The following is a 15,770-nucleotide window of genomic DNA, read 5'->3' on the forward strand; positions in this document are numbered from 1 at the left end:
GCCACAGGTGAGGACTGGACCATGCACTGGCCCTGGGCTGATCCCCGGCAGCTCTCACTCCCGTGGGCCACCAGGTGAGTCCCAGGCGCGGGCACAGTGGCCTCTGCGGCTGCCCGGGACCCCAGTGCCCACTCTGCCATTTCCCAGCTGCAGGAACCTCTGCGAATCGCCACAAGTGTCTCCCGGGCACTTCTCACCGGCAGCCCGGACTCTGGGTGACTTGGCTTGACCCAGCCACCAGGGCCTCCAAGGCTCAGCGTCCCCATCTCGAACACGGGGATGACAGTCACCTCCCGGGCCAGGAGGGATGATAAAGGGCTTTGCACAAGGCTTGGTCTGTAGCAACTGCTCAGTAAAAAGGGAAGCTGATCGTCACAACCACTTCTCAAGGTCACGGCATCCAAATGAAATGCTAAATGAAATGTTAAAATCCAAAAATGGCAGGAGAAAAATGTGGAGTGGTGGGAGATCCTTTTTTCCGTTTTAAGTCCTTCTCCCATCACCTTTCAGACTCTGACTGCATTGCACAAACAGACGTGCTCTGGGACCCCTCGTGGTAGCAGCTGGGGAGCCTGTAGGCCCCGAGCCCCAGCCCTGCCCCTTCCCTCCCCGAAGCCCTCCCCTTCCCATCAGACCACGAGTACCTGGACGCTCTCAAAAACGTGCTCGAAGGCCCTGGGGATGATGCCTCTCTGGGAGGGTGGGTCCGCCAGGCCCTGCATGGTGAAGGACTTCCCGCTGCCCGTCTGGCCGTAGGCAAAGATGGTGCCGTTGTAGCCCTCAGTGACGCCCTGCACGGAAGGACCGAAAGGCCGGTGCTCAGCTGACTCAACACAGCCAGGCGCAGGCGCAGGCCCAGGCCCAGGGGCAGACACCCAGGGGCAGACTCGGGCCAACTCAGGGCCGACTCGGGGCCCTTGCCGGGTCCCCCGCCACACTGTCCCTGGGCTGGGTGGGGGCGGGCAGGTTAGAGATGAATACCAGCTCTGTCCCCGAGGAGTTCACCGCCTGGTGGGGCAGGAGACTGTCCCGGTGTGTGGTTAAGAGCGTGTGTCCTGGAGCCTAGCCCCCCGAGTTCAAATCGGTCTCCACCCTTTACTGACTGTGTGCCTGTGGATGGTTCTCACCCAGGCACAGCGAGCGTCAGCTTCCTCTGACACAAAGGGGCAGAGCAGCCCCTCCGCTGAGGCCGTTGCGAGGTTTGCCGAGAACTCCTGCATGCGCTTGGCACGAGGGGAGCTGGTGGGCAGCCGAGCGCACCGATTGTCTGCCTGGATTCTCGGGGGAGTGGTTCCCGTACATGGCAGGTGGAGGTGTGTGTGAAGTCGGAACTGCAGGCCTCGGGCAAGGAGAGGGAAGGGGGAACCGGGCACAGCCTCCTGGGTAGGCAGCACCGGGGGAACTGAAAGGGAGGTTTGAATTTTGACAAGTGACAGAAGAGGAAGGCATTCCAGGCGGAGGGGACAGCTTGAGCAAAGACAGAGAGGTGCAGGGGACGGAAGGTAAAGCTGGGAAGGAAGGCAGGGGGCACACAGGGTGGCAGCCTGAGGTCATTCCTCATTCACGGGTGCCTGTTTCATTCTGCAGGTCCTGACCCTCTTCCCTCTGCTGTCACTGTGCCCCGATGCGGGACAGAGTGATGAATCAGGCCAACACCAGTCCCTGCCCTCACACGTGAAGACACAAGTTCTAGAATTTAGCATGAGGGAGAAGGACCCCAGTGTCAGAACACGGGCCCAGGAAGCTGCTCCCAGACCCTCAGACAGGCCAACAGGGGGCTCTGGGACCCCAAGGACTGACTGCTGGTGAAGGGAGAGCGAAGTCACAGCCCTCAGCTCCTCTGAGGGAAGGCCTCCCTGTAATGGGCAGAACTGGACCAGCACCTCTCCCCTGTCCGAGGGACCCTGACCACGAGTGGGTGGGTTCCTGCAGCTCATCAGAGGGCCGGGGGCTGCATGCCCATCCCCCAACCAGGGGCCCCCGCTGGGCGCCTCAGAGCCAGGGGCACAGGAAGTCCCAGGAACAGCGTGCGTGGTTTAGCACCCAGGGTATCGGTGTCGTCCAAACCCAGAGAGGAGTGGACATAACGCAGGCATCGCTGCACCGTCCACAGGGCAGTCGCTTACCGGCCACCAGAAATGCGCCTGGTGCGACTGAGAAATTGAATTTATTTTGGTTTAGTTTAATTAATTCCCACTGAAAAACTGAAGCAGTATAAACTTTTTTTTCCATTAAATGCAACTTGTGTTGTGTTTCATTTCATTTTAGCCGGTGACACTTCAGCCTCTGAAATGAGATGCACTATAAATGGAAAAGAGACCAAATTTCAAAGGCTTTGTGTGAAGAATGTAAGATAGCTCACTTAGTCGGTATTACAATGATAACATCTATTATGTTTATTGTAATGATGATATGTTAGTATGATGAGGTCAATAAAATGCATTATTAAAATGAATTATACTTGTTTTCTTTTACTTTTTAAAATGTGGCTACTAGAAAATTTTATTTCATCTTTTTAAATTTAGCTTGGTCTTTTTTTTAAAGATTTTATTTATTTTTTTAGAGAGGGAAGGGAGGGAGAAAAAGAGAGAGAGAGAAACATCAATGTGTGGTTGCTGGGGTTCATGGCCTGCAACCCAGGCATGTGCCCTGACTGGGAATCGAACCTGCGACACTTTGGTTTGCAGCCCGCACTCAATCCACTGAGCTACGCCAGCCAGAGCTAGAAGATTTTAAATTAGGCATGTGGCTCACATCATATTTGTACTGGAAAGCTCTCGGAGCCTCTAGCCACATATGGCTATTAAAATGTAACTTATTTAAAATTAAATGAAATTAAAATTCCGTTCTTTGGTAGCACTGGGCACACGTGGCTACATGCTTGGGGCTGGTGGGCCCTGAACCGGACAGCCTGGATACAGAACGTCTTCGCCACCGCAGAGCGTGCCGCAGAACAGCACCACCCCAGCGTGAGGAGGGGAGCAACGTACACACGCTTTTAAGGCAAAACATAAAACTTCAAAAAAGTTTCACCCGTTGGCGGATCCCTCCAGACCGGCCAGGGACAAGCGCTCAACATGGAGAAAGTCCTCACTCAGTATCGGCCACTCTGTGCTCCCTCCCGGGTCCTGCCGCCTCCCCGGGACCACTATTTACTAAATGATCTTTCATGAAATCAACTGTGATTTGACTCTCTTTTTAACCTGATGTCATTCATCCTCAGCAATAATTCCTGTGAAACTTGCATTACAGATCGGATGTGCTAAATATTTTTCTACTTCACATGAAATACCTCAGTTTTGAAATTGAAATAAAAAGCATCAATCCTAAATTGCCTCACGTCCCCTTTCTTCCCCATCCAAAATGACAGCTCCATGTCCCCTCCAGAGGCCAAATTCTAAGGCTCCTACCGCATCAACAACTCTGGAATCCAGGCCCACCAATCTCAGTCTGGACGTGATAGAAGTCGTGGTACCTGGCCCCTGGGCGGGTCATTGGAGGCGACTCTAAGGCCATGGGTGTGAAGGAAGGAGCATGGGGAGATGCAAGGCCACCAGCTGGGAAAGAGCCCAGCAGGCCCGTGTGGAGGGGAGGAGCTCCCTCCGGGTAGGACACGCTGAGTTGGCTGAAAGGTGGGTCTGGGGTGGAGAGTCCAAGAGGTCACCCAGTGGCAGGGAAGATGAGGAACAGAGCCTAGATGTAAGGGATGGAGAAGGAAAGGAAAGGGAAAGGAAAAGGGGAAGGAAAAGGAAAAGGAAAGGGGCAGTCAGAAGTCCTGGAAATCTTAGTGCAATAGGACCCGAAAGGAAGGTCTCTGGGCAGGAGGCCCCTGGAGGTGGTCAGGGCCCTGGGAGAGCAGTGGGGAAGCCCGGGCACGCACTCAGCCGCCCAGCCCTAATGGTGCCGCTGTCCTGCTCACCGCCGCCTGGCTTGGGCTTTGTATACGATATGCGATTTGCACGCTGCTCACTTGATGGCAGACAGCTGGGTGGAGTACAGACCCCCGGCACTGCTAGGAGCTGAAACCGCCCCTCCTTTGTTGGGTAATGGTCCGGGCCTCAGTCTCCCCATCATGAATGATGACTCCAGCTCCATACATCCACGGAGTCTTGTGAAAATACACTTCAGCCTGCCCCAGGGTTCTGACTCTCTTGGAGGAAGAGGTAGGGCAGCCAAAGTTGGTGTTCTGGGATGTTAAACAGTCCTCCAGCCGGAACAAAAAGTTCCATGCTTAAATCTACTTAGGAAACGCTGGGTTAAATAAGTTACCCATGTTAAATAAGTTACACTGGTTTCTTCAGGCAGAGGAAAGTGCACGCAGCCTTTCCCAAGCTGTTCCTTGCTTCCCGGGACCACCTGGGACATGCCTTGAACTAGTGATTCGCGGGAGGCCGGGATGTTGGTGAAAGGAAAGGGCCCCTGCCGGGCAGACAGCGGAGCGGCTCCAGCCCCGCCTGCGCCAGACTCCCCGTGGGAGCTCGGCCAGTCTCCTGCCCGCCGGACTCAGTCTCCCCGTCTGGGAAATGTGAGTGTCTCCCCTGTGATGCAGCTCAAACAAGCCAAAGCAGGGAATTGGTGAGATTTCCTCCCCCCACCCCCCATTTCGCCACCCCAGGCTTGTACCGGCCACTGCCTCTCAGGAAGCGGGGAGGAGGATGAGGGAGAGAGCTCTGAACGCTGAGCGGGAGAAAGCAGAGGCCACAGCCTGGGAGGGGGAGGGGGAGGAGGGGATGGATGGGGAGGAGGGGGAGAGCAGAGGGTGTGGGGGAGGGGACGATGGAGGGCGCGAGGGGAGGAGGAGGGCCAGGGGGAGGAAGGGTGGGGGAAACCCGGGACTCCCAGGAGGGGAGGAGGAGGCCGAGGAAAGTGACTGGGGAGTTTAGAGAAGTCCTGCTGCTCTCAGATGAGGGGGGAGGGCAGGGGGTCTTGGGGTTGGAGTTCTTGCGAGCGAGGGGCCGTGAGGGCTGGGGGTGAGGACAGCCCAGGCACCGGGGGGGGGGGGGGCGGGGGGGGCAGCGGAGGCCTGGACGCAGACCTCGTAGGGGAGCTCCTGCTGTCTCCCGCCTGCAGGGAAATCTTCGGACCAACCTGCTGGCGTCCACCTGCGCGTCTCCAGAAGGGCCTTCTGGCCGGCTTGGGGGCAGTGCCGTCCCTCAGCACCCCTCGGGGCGGCCCCAAGTCCTGCCCCGCCGGTCCGCGGAGGCGGCGGCCTCCCGGGCGCCCTCACCTCCACCAGCGGGTAGGCGATCTCATTGTAGATCTGCTCGGTGAAGTGGTCCATGTAGTAGGCGCCGTCGAAGGTGAACTGCTTGGGGGGCTCGCCGGCGGCGCCGGGGTTCTGGATGAAGCACTGGCCGCGCGCGGAGTCCACCGTCACCACCGACTGGCAGTTCAGCTCCCGCTCCCGCTGGTTCATGGGGCGGCAGCGCACCACCACCTTCACCGACTCCGAGGCCATAGCGCGCCGAAGGGGTCCCCGGGCGCGCGGCCCGACGTGGACGCCGCGGCCGGGACACACGGCCTCCAGGCAGGGGACCCCTGGCCGCCGCGGCCCGGGGACGCAGCGAGAGCCAGGCGCGGGGGGTGGGGCTTCGCGGCCGGGGCGGGGCCGCGGCGCGGGGCTGGGTGGGGGGAGGGGAAACGGGTCTCCGGGGGGCGCTCCGAGAGGAGGAAGGGGGCGGCTGGGGAGCCGAAGGACCGGAGCCGGGTCGCCGCCTCCTCCCGCGCCCGGGCTCGCCCTTCCCTGAGGCCTGGCCCGGGCGGGGGAAGTGGGGGATCCGCGCTGCAGGCGACGTCGCAGGACCCGAGCCCCCAGCCGCCCTCCCGCACCGTGGCGTTCGCGGTTGCTGAGCAACGCCGTGTCGTCACAGGTGGCGGCGCCCGTTCTCCGCGCCCGACAGCAGCCCGCGCGCGCGTGGGCTGTCTTGGTGCAGGACTCCACTGGCTTTGCTGGAGCGTCGACCTGCTCGGTGCCAGGTGCTTCACACCCGTTGTTGTGTCGGATGCTCATAGCCCCAGTTCAGAGACAGGGAGGCCAGGCCTGACTCCACCTCTGGGGCAGAGAGGAGGAGAGACCTCTCTCCGGGATTAGATGCCTACCGCGAAAGGCAACCAGGACCTCGCTTTTCTTCACATCCCTGTGTTGACACAGGGGAGCACATCACCGGGCCTGGGGCGGACTAAAGGTTCCTTCTGACGCTGCCCCTCGTTTTTGCTAAGACACAAGATGAAGAAACAAAAACAACTTGGAGAGCCAAAGTCTTTTTAGCTTCAGAGACTGCCTGGCCTCTCTCTGCTGGCTCCACACAAGTCCCTCCAGCCAGAACAGCCTCTTCTAGGCTCTGCTTTGTACAGAAACACCATCAGCTGCCTGCCAGGCATAGGGGTCGGCGCTGGGAGACAGCCCAATCCCTGCTCTCCTGGAGCCCAATCCAGCAGAGGAAGCTGACATCAAAGACAAATCTCTCACATGCAAAAATCCCTTCACTGAAGTAGTCATTACAAACAAGAGGACCAGTTCTATAGACATCCAACAAGGGAACCTTACTGCTCCTCCCTGGGGGGCGGGGGGCGGAGAGGGGGCAGGTTTCCTGAGAGGGACAGAAGCTGAGATGCTGGGTGGGGTAGTTAAACCAGGCAAAAGGTGGGGAGAACAAGGAGACCTGTCCAGACTGTGCAAAGGTCCTGTGGAGTGTTTGCAGGAGCAGAAGGGAAGCCGAAGGTGCCAGAGAGGAGGACTGGAGTCTTTTTCTCATGGGAAGTAACCACTGGAGGTTTCCAGCAGGAGAGGGGATTCGAATATACGATTCCTTTGGGTCACTTGAACCTCTGAGGATAGGACCCGTCTGGTTTGCTATCCAGCACTCTCTAGAGGCATGTTGGCACACAAAAACAAAACAGGAAAACTGGACGAAGACCTCACCTTTCAAAGAAAAAGTCTGTACTAGAGAATCAGAAGAAATGCACTTTATTTCAAGTACATACAGTGAGAACTGGGCTGCCCAGGTGGTGCTGGTTGGAAGAGAAGGATCTGGAATGAAAACATTGGAGCATCTACACGCATGGGTGGAAAAATCTTGCCCCGCCTGTGCCACGTGACAATAAATGCTCTGTGGAGAACGGTAGTGTGCTCTGGGAACACCCCTGACACCCAGGTAACCTGCACAATGAAATGCACCCAGCAGGGAGGCGAGCTTTGGCCTAGGCCTGGGCCAGGTACCTGGTCTCCTTAAATGCGTGGCTCCAGTGCTGTAGAGCCCCAAACCCCTCTCCTTGCCAGGGAAATGGAGAGACCGGGTGCCCCCACTAGGGACCAGGCCTTGGCCCACGGAGATGGCTTCTGATAGGAATGGCTGCCAGGGAGTTCTGGGTTCCCATTCACATTCAGTACAGAACAAATGACACAGTTCCAGTGAAATGAGCCCCCGAAGGACAGCGCCCTTCCATCCCTTTTGGCAGGAGTGCTGAGGCCTCCAGCCAAGGCCATTTCCGGGGTGTGGACCAGAAGCTGGGGATTCCAAGGATCCTTCCTTTCTCTCCTCTTGGGGCTGCCATCTTCCTCCCTGAGGTCAGAAGTCTTATTTTCAAGGCACTGAACAGTCGCATCTGCTCCCAGAAGGGGGAGAGGGCAGCCTCCAGACTCAGGACTAGGCCTCTGCCTGAGAACCAGTTCACCCCAAGTGACCTTGCTCCCTCACTTGGTAGATGTGTGTCTGCCAGGTTGACTTGTAAAGGGCGGTACCTGGACCTGCAGCACTGGGCAGCACAGGCCCCGTGCCTTAGACTAGTCATTGCCGGGGACCCCTCTGTCCAGAGGCTGAGCCCCGTCCAGCAGGGCCCACGTCATTGCTAACTCTGGATGACTGCCCCCCAGTGGAGCCGCCTAAGGAGGTGAGATGGCTCCGGACAGGCCTGGCCAGCACCACGCTAAGGACAGTGCCGTTGGCCACCCCTCTAAGTCTGTGGTCACTGCAAGCCCCTCCCAGTCAAATGACAAAAGGAAACGCAACGTGCGTGTGTGTCTTGGAGACTCTCGGGCACATGGGGGAGCAGAGGAGGGTGGGCAACCTTTCCCAGTAAGCAGGAATCACAACCCTGTGGTTCTGGGGAGAGAGAAACCAGCCTTCCCAAGCAACACGCTGAGATTCCTTGGTTCACGCCCCTTTCTGCACACAGGCATCCACCCCGCGAGTGGGCTTTGGGTGGCACTGCTCTTCATCTGTCCTGTTCCTTCTAACCCCTATTCCTCATAACTCAAGGGAAGACTCCCTTAACCTCCGATGGCCCCTTAACCTCCGATGGCCTGTGACACAGACAGGATGACGTGGCCGCAGGCTTCAATCATCTCTGTGTCCCTCACTGGGGTGGCTCGCCCCCAGGCCTTTGCCCGAAGTGAGAACTTCCTCCCCAGACACCCCTCCCTCAGTCACGAGCTCTCTGGAGATGCCCAGGCAGGCAGCACCCGGCCTCCTGGGAGGGGCTACACCCCCACTGTGAGTGAGCCTTCCCGCCCCACCCCCCAAAGGCTCCGGTGAAGCCCACAGAGGACAACTATCCAGAGTCACCCGCCAGTTCACAGATGCCTGCCCTTCCTGTAATCTCAAGGGGCCACATGTCGTATGAGAACCCAATCTCAGGGCGCCCCCACACAACCAGTGACGAGACAGAAGACTGGTCCCAGGTGCAGAGTGACTGGCAGGAACTGGTGACCGGCGGGGTGGAAGAAGGGCAGAGTGGCTGGCTGGGGCCCAGGGGCCAGGGCAACACAGGGCCTGCTGGTGTGGGGGCTGGCCCCCTAGCCCAGGCCCTGCAGTTCTGCCTCCGACTTGGCGTGGCTAAGGGGCCGGAGTGTCCGGGGAGGCCTGCCCTGGGGCCTACGGTCGTGCTCCTCGTAGCCGGGGTTCAGGCGGCCCATGTCCAGGGAGCAGAAGAGGCTGCGCTCAGTCCCAGCGTGATGCTCCACCAGGGCCTCCAGGCTGGGGAACTCAGCGGGCAGGTGCTGGGGGAGGAAGGGGATCAGTCCAGCGTTCCCTTCCCCATGCGTGGTGCTAGGCACCAACCACCCCCTCGAGTGGGGTCCTGTCCCACTTAAAGAGAAGGAAATTTGAGCTCCGGGAGGTTGCTGTCCTCCTCAGAGCAGAGCCAGACACCAATTGCTCTCTTTCCTCCGGGCTTGGACAGGACTGAGGCACTTGGCGTGGAGGTGAGGGCGCACATTTAAAAGCCCCCCGCCCATCCCAGTCCCTGGGAACCTGTGATCAGCCTAGACCCCAGACCTGGAAACAAAGGCTGGAAGAGCTTAAGCCAGCCCCTACCTCTGGAGTCAGCTTCCTCCTCTGCTAAGACATGCATGAGGGTGTGGGAGGGCAAGCTTTTAAAAGCCGGGGTTCCTACAGAAATGTGAGGCATGACGCTAGCCCCGGACTCTGCTACCGGTACCCTCCGAAAGCCCCTGGAGAGAGAGGGAGGGTCCTAGGGCGGAGCCCATAGGTAGAAGTGGGGTTGGGTAGGGGGGGTGGACAATGACGAAAGGGTTTAATGGAGTAAAACGGTGGGAAGAGCCAATAGGGGGCTAGACTGAGGGCGAGGCGGGCTCAGCGGCTACAAGGGGCGGGGCCTGAGAGTAAGGGGCGGGGCCGACTGTCCGGGCCCTCTACCTCCACGCCGTAGCGGCCCAGCTGGTTCCGGTAGACCTGGTAGGGCACGATGCCGCACAGCGTCCGCACCGACAGGCACCACTGGCCACTGGCGCCCGGCTCAGGCCACAGCAGGAAGGCCCCAAGCACGTCTCTCCGCAGCAGGGCGAGGGCGCTGGGCCTGGGGGGCAGGGGGCGGGGCAGAGGGAGAGGCTGAAGGCGGGAGTCCGCAACCAGCTTCAGGTTGCTCCCAGGGCGATGGCACCCCAGCCCACAGCATCATGACCACAGGGCCTGTCCTGGCGGAGGGCCCCAGGGGCAGGAAGCTGTTAGAGTCCTTTCTGAACCGTTTCTGGGGCATCCTTAGTTGACAACCTCAAGACTCAATGAGGAGAGTTTTAGACACCTGACATTCAGGGAGCTGTTTGCCTGGAGCTGGGGTCTTTACTCATCCGAGTTACCGCACTCCATCTTCTCCGCAGCCCTGCCACGGGGGTCCTCTGATTATTCCCACCTCACAGCTGAGAAAACTGCCCCCCAAGGGTGGGGGCAGCGGCGGCAGAGCCCACATCCCTGCTCACACCGCAGGAATGGGTGCTCAGCCAGGCCCGGCCCCTCCTACCTGGAGACGCCAGCGAAGGCCCAGATGTTCTCCGTCAGGCTGCCCTCGCTCTCCACCAAGCACGAGGACCCACTGGGACCCTGGGGCCACTTCTCCCACGCAGCAGGAACTACGGAGACCACCCAGGGGTCAGAGGCTGTCTCACCCTAGCCAACCCGCCCCACCCCACCCCACCCCACAGGCCCCCTGACCTCACGCTTGTCTCCTCACCAAGCCTGCCCCTCCCCACCGACATGTACACACCCAACCCTCCGAAGGACACACCCACGCAAGCGCCCCCCACTCACAGCCACTCACCAGTTACAGTTCATCCAAGGCTATACTACCACCTCTGCAAGCCCTGGGCCTGCAGACCTGGGCGCCCACTCACTCAGGTGGACACGAAACACGTCCCCCTACGGCACAGGCATCTGCTCGGAGGTGCAGTCGCAGCCTTGTAGGAACAGGCACCCAGGTCCAGCCCCCAACTCCCACAGGGGCAAACAGGCCCGTGCCCCAGGGACGCACGGGGCAGCTGTGTGTTCGCTACTCACAGGCCTCGCGGGCTGACAGCTGCAGCTGGGTCTCGTAGGTGCAGCTGCGGTAGGCACCGGAGCGGATCACCTTGCTGCGGATGGCCTTCTTGCGCACCAGAGTGGGCGAGCAGTAGGGATTCCCAAGGCGGACGTGGCGGGCACCCCCGCGGCCTTCCAACCATGGCAGCTCCTTCTAGGGCACCAACAGGGGCCCAGAGGGGCAGGCAGATGAAGCCCAGCCACCTGAGGTCAGGTGAAGGCCCCTTCCTCCCCACACATAACCCCAAACCCTCACCCAGTTCCCTGTCCACTGCCCTGGCTGGGGGTTGCGGTGCTGCGTACCCCAATGCCCGTGGGCCCCTCTGCTGGCAGCCGCCGGAAGGAGACCAGTGCATAAACGTTCTCCGAGAGCTGATCTCGGCCAAAGGGCTCCTGTACTAGGCCAGGGCGGGCCCCGGGGCTGGACAGGGACTTCGGGGGCATGTCCCCTGCGGGCCCCAGACAGGGCTCAGGCTGTGCCCGCTCCTCAGGGTGCTGCAAGAGGTAAGCGAGCTGGAAGGAGCGGCAGAGCAGCAGGTGCAGGATCTGGACCTAGGAAGAGGAGGGGAGGGGCTCAGCTGAGGGAGGTCTCCCGGGCAACTCCTTAGGCATCAACCCACTCCCCGTAGGGGCATGGCCTGGATGCTCTTCCCCGTCAGAGGAAAACTCCTCCTTACCCCTCAGAAGCTCACCACCATGCAGCCTTCCCTGCCTGAGCCTCTACTCTGTCCCAGGCGTCATGCTCAGAGCCGGGAATACCTGGGCTAAACACGCTCCTCCCCCAGGGTTCCCGCCCCATCCTGTATATTTATTATTCAGGGCGTCTTAGGGAAGTGGCTAAGAACCCAGGCCCTCTTGGGACCCACAGAGTGGAGTCACAGAACCTGGGATCCAGTTCCTGGCTCTGTCACTTAGGAGCTGTGTGAGACCCTGGGCAGACCATGGCGCCTCTGTCCTTGGTTTCCTCACCCCCACCTCCCTTTGCTCCTTTAATGAAGTGAAGCCCAAAAACTTCCCAACACAGGCCCAGCTCGTTACCACCACCTACACCATTCCAACACATTGGAGCCATGAGCTCCAGAAGATCAAAGGCCATGTCTCGCCACCTGTCACTCCAGTAGCCAGCACGGGGCTTGACAAACACGGGTGATGGCTAACGCTTGCTATGGGACGGCCCCAGACCCGCCTCTGCTCGCTAAGCAATCGGCTGCCAGGGCTCCGCTGTTCATGGTGGTCCTGCTGGCTTTGACTTCCGGGATCTGCCTGCCTGACCCCTTGCTCCACGGGGCCAAGAACTGGAACCTGGACCCAGTCTCTACTGTCCAAGAACTCCGGCATCTGTAACTAGGGACAGACCCAGTGATGACAGAGTGTGGTTCACGCCACAGGATCCCAGGGGGGAGGGGTGGTCTAGAGGAGTCCAAGTGGGCCACACAGACACGTGGGCTGAGCCCTAAAGGGCACGCTGGGATCCGCCAGGAGGTGAATGAGAAGGTGAAGGGCATTCCAGGTAGGGAGAGCGGGAGCAAAGGTGCAGCAGGGAGACCCTCCAATCTCCAAGTGCTCGGCCTAGTCCTCACGGCACACCAAAGCCACTGACTGGCTTTTGTGAGTCCTCAGGGGGCAGAGTGAGCCTGTGTGGCGAAGGGTGCACATCCGGAGGGGCCGCGGCCAGCGTGGCCAAGCCCCCCGAGGCCTCTCAGCCCCTGGGCCCCACGCCGATGCACAGCAGCCCTGTACCCCAGCCCCAGTGCCGGGCCCCTCCCTGGGCCCCAGGTACCTCTCCAGGCTGGCTGCCCACAAAGAGGTGACAGAAGAGCTTGCTGGCCGGGCTCTGGGGGTTCCGGGCCACAAAGGCGAACTGGCAGTCGGCTGGGCACCAGGTGGAATAGAGTATTCGCCGCAGGGCGTGCGCCATCAGGAGCACCTGGGGGAGCACAGCAGCCCCCGTGAGACCCCCCACCAGGCCTGCAGCTGCCAGCCCAGCCCAGTGTGTGCCAGGCCTGTGGGCCCCACACACGTGCCGGCAGGCCCCCCTCGACTGCTCTCCAGCCTGGGCACCCAGTGTAGGGCCCACCCAGCTTCTGGGGTGAAGAATGCTCCCCAGGGCCCAAACCCTGCTTCACACGGAAACCCTCATCCTTCCCACCGCCACCAGCTTCGGTCTCCTGATCCCTGCTGCCGCCCTGTGGGTTGAGATCACCACGCCCATGTTATGGAACCGAGGGGCAGAGCACTTGTGGCCCGTGGGGTCACAGACAGGAGGTGGCAGCAGGCCCTGGGGTGGCACTCCTGGTCTCTGGAGTCGGATGGCCAGGGTTTGAATCCTGCCTCTGCCACCTGGTCTCTGTTCTTTATGTCTTGGGCAGGTGATCATAGCTCTCTGAGCCCTTGTTGTGACAAGCGTTAGGTGTGACAGTACCCCTGTGATATGGCTGTTGGTGGGGTCAGTGAGACCTCGGGCAAGTGGCACGCGACCTGACCCGGGGCCCCCTCAATGCACAGCTCTGGGACACCGCTTGCACCAGTTCTAGGTAAGGGGTGCCCAGAGCTGTCTGGTACGTGCTGCTTGGCATGCAGTTGGTGCTCAGCAAATGATGGCTCGTGCCAGGAGGATGGGCCATGAGGCAGGGCCCCCCTTCCACAGCCACGGGAGGCTGGCCGCACGCCCGCCGGCCCATGCTGGGCAGGCCCACATAGAGGCCCGGGGACCGCCAAAGCGTCATGGGGCCGGGCCGGGTGGTCCTGGTGCTCAGCCAGGAGCTAGTGCCTCGAGGAGATTTCGAGGGGCCAAGATGGGCGAGGAACTTGCCTACTGCGTCTGCCCCGAGGGAGGCTCCTTGGAGAGATGGCTCCCAACACCCTGGGCAGGCTGGCAAGCCGGGAGGCTCCAGGGGCCGTGCAGGGCCTAGGCGGAGGCAAGGGTGCCCCGAGGGAGTAGGACGCCGGTCCTGGAAGGCCCTCACCTGCACCCACACGGGCTCCTACCTCGCTCTCCCCGCTATAGATCTTGAGGCCCTGGAGGCTGAACTTCAGGACGACGGCCCGACGTCGGGGACAGTCCTGGGTGAGAAAGAGTTGGTGGGGGGCGGCCATTCCCCCCCAGGCCCTGCCCCACCCAGCCTCAGTACCAGTCACTAGGAGCTGGTCAGCCAAGTGCCTCCCCACCTGGCAGGGACCTGAGCCCGGGACAATGGACCCCCAGGAGCCAGGGAAGTACGAACGACTCCTGGCAGACCACCCCCCAGCCAAGGCCATCCCCCGATGTCCCACCTGTGCCTTCACCTGTAGGGCACAGGTCTCATCTCCCTAAGGGAAGAGAGTCCCTGGGCATAAAGGATGCGGCTCCAGGAGCCTGGGCGGGTGGGGTCCTGGCGGGGCCCACTGCTCAGAAGGGCTTTGCTCCGGCCCCGCCCTGGGCCTCGCTTGCTCCATCTCTGTGACTGGAGGGTGGGCGGATCAGGTGGTCTCAGGGATCAGGGCGGGATCCCCGCCAGGGAAGCTCTCTCCTCGGCTCACCTACCTTCAGCGCCCACAGCTGCTGCTGCACCAGCCACACGCTCTCCTGGGTGTCCAGGTCGTCCACGGGGAAGGAGCCCACGTACTGCTTGGGGGTGGGGTGAGGCGGGGAAGTCAGGCTCGTGGCTCCTGGCCCCCACCCTCCAAATTCCCCCTCAGATACACACTGTGCTGCGGTGGGGGGGCGGGGGGGGGCCTGTGGACAGCGACAGACCACTGCACTCCGAGTCCGGGCTCTGCTACTTTCCCAGCCAGTGGCCTCGGTCTCACCTCTCTGCACCCTCCCCCCTCCCCCCCATTTCCTCACCTGTGCGTGTGCACACGTTCCAGAGCCTGGGGCCGGGAGGGAAGACACAGAAATAGGTCCTCCCCACAGCTCCTCCCCACCCCCAGGACCTGCTACCGGGTCCACACCCACCGGTCCACAGAGCCCACTGGGGGGGGCCGCACCCACCTGGGCAAACTTGGTGATGCACCTGGGCCGGTGAGGGGCAGGGCCGCAGTCCGAGGCCCTCCGGCCCCTTGCCCCAGCCTTCTGCATGGCCCCCAGCGTGCCCAGCATGAAGCCCCACGGATGAGAAGGCTGCAGAGGGCGAGGGAGAAGGGCTGGTTCCCAGCAGTCGAGCCACGGTGCTCCCCTCAGACACCCGTGAGCTCCTTCGCCAGACAAACCCGTCCTGAGCCCTTGCAGTGTGCCAGACAGTGTCCTAGGCACTGGGGACACAGGGGACACGGGGCCCTGAACAAAATGACAAACTCCCTCCTGCCCTCATGGAGCCAACATTCTCGTGGGGGAGAAAGAAAGACATTAAATAAGTAAGACAAGGGCCCTGGCTGGTGTGGTTCAGTGGACTGAGTGCCGGCCTGCGAACCAAAGGGTCGCCGGTTCAGTTCCCTGTCAGGGTTGCAGGCCAGGTCCCCAGTAGGAGGCGTGCGAGAGGCAACCACACATTGGTGTTTCCCTCCCTCTCTTTCTCTCTCCTTTCTTCTGTCTCTAAAAATAAATGTAATCTTTAAAAAAATAAGTAAGACACGGAACATGGTAGATGGTGATAAAGCAGAGAGGAGGATGGGACATTCAGGCTGGGGGTGACTGTAGCTGGGAGGGCCTCCCCGAGGGCTGAGACCTGGGGAAACAGCTATGGGAACCCCGCCTCTGTGCCCTGGGCTGGGCTGCCAGAGGACGGGCCGGTACAAAGAGCTGGGAGCCAGGGAGTGGCGGGGGACAGAGGGGGGGCACAGCAACAGCTGAGGGGAGAGAGGAGGGATGTGACAGCAGGGAGACCAGTCGGCAAAGGCACAGAGGAGTGACAGCAGCTGGGACCCTTCGGGAGACCTTTCCAGAGCAGCAGGCCGGAGCCAGACTGAGATCGGCCTTAAATGTCGAACTAGGGAGTTCAGTGGGGAGCCACAGCAGGTCCCAGGACAGGAGCTCTGTGG

At 60.8% G+C, this 15,770-nt stretch overlaps 2 protein-coding genes across 7 annotated transcripts in view; both read right to left on the reverse strand.

Annotated features, from left to right (window-relative positions):
• Positions 1-5,811, reverse strand: part of KIF17 (kinesin family member 17) — a 40,767-nt gene extending 34,956 nt beyond the window's left edge. For 2 of the 5 annotated variants that reach the window (XM_036025432.1, XM_036025430.1), the window contains exons 1-2: positions 5,228-5,564; positions 645-791 (exon numbers count right to left, since the gene is read on the reverse strand). In XM_036025432.1, coding sequence (XP_035881325.1) covers positions 645-791; positions 5,228-5,458 — 378 coding nt within the window. In that variant the 5' untranslated portion in view covers positions 5,459-5,564. The other 3 variants (XM_028512389.2, XM_036025429.1, XM_036025433.1) reach the window with 3 other exon arrangements.
• Positions 5,812-6,946: 1,135 nt separating this feature from the next.
• SH2D5 (SH2 domain containing 5) lies at positions 6,947-15,086 on the reverse strand. 2 transcript variants are annotated; one of them, XM_028513476.2, is made up of 9 exons: positions 14,785-15,086; positions 14,335-14,418; positions 13,800-13,874; positions 12,592-12,738; positions 11,115-11,363; positions 10,791-10,965; positions 10,258-10,366; positions 9,657-9,816; positions 6,947-8,998 (listed from the first exon to the last, which is right to left on the reverse strand). In XM_028513476.2, the coding sequence occupies exons 1-9, from the start codon at positions 14,890-14,892 to the stop codon at positions 8,795-8,797; spliced, it is 1,311 nt and encodes a 436-aa protein (XP_028369277.1). In that variant the 5' UTR covers positions 14,893-15,086; the 3' UTR covers positions 6,947-8,794. The 2 variants fall into 2 exon arrangements, with proteins under 2 accessions (XP_028369277.1, XP_028369278.1); XM_028513477.2 differs by having other exon boundaries at positions 14,335-14,415; positions 14,785-15,085.
• Positions 15,087-15,770: the final 684 nt, after the last annotated feature.

This window comes from Phyllostomus discolor, chromosome 5 (assembly GCF_004126475.2).
Source record: "Phyllostomus discolor isolate MPI-MPIP mPhyDis1 chromosome 5, mPhyDis1.pri.v3, whole genome shotgun sequence".
Taxonomy (NCBI): Eukaryota; Metazoa; Chordata; class Mammalia; order Chiroptera; family Phyllostomidae; genus Phyllostomus; species Phyllostomus discolor.

Coding starts and splice junctions, on each gene's coding strand:
- SH2D5 (XM_028513476.2), bottom strand. CDS start 14,892: ATGCTGGGCACGCTGGGGGCCATGCAGAAGGCTGGGGCAAGGGGCCGG. Junction 14,419..14,784: donor GCATCACCAAGTTTGCCCAG/GTGGGTGCGGCC, acceptor CCCACCCCCAAG/CAGTACGTGGGCTCCTTCCC. Junction 11,364..12,591: donor TGGGCAGCCAGCCTGGAGAG/GTACCTGGGGCC, acceptor TCCTCTTCCTAG/GTCCAGATCCTGCACCTGCT.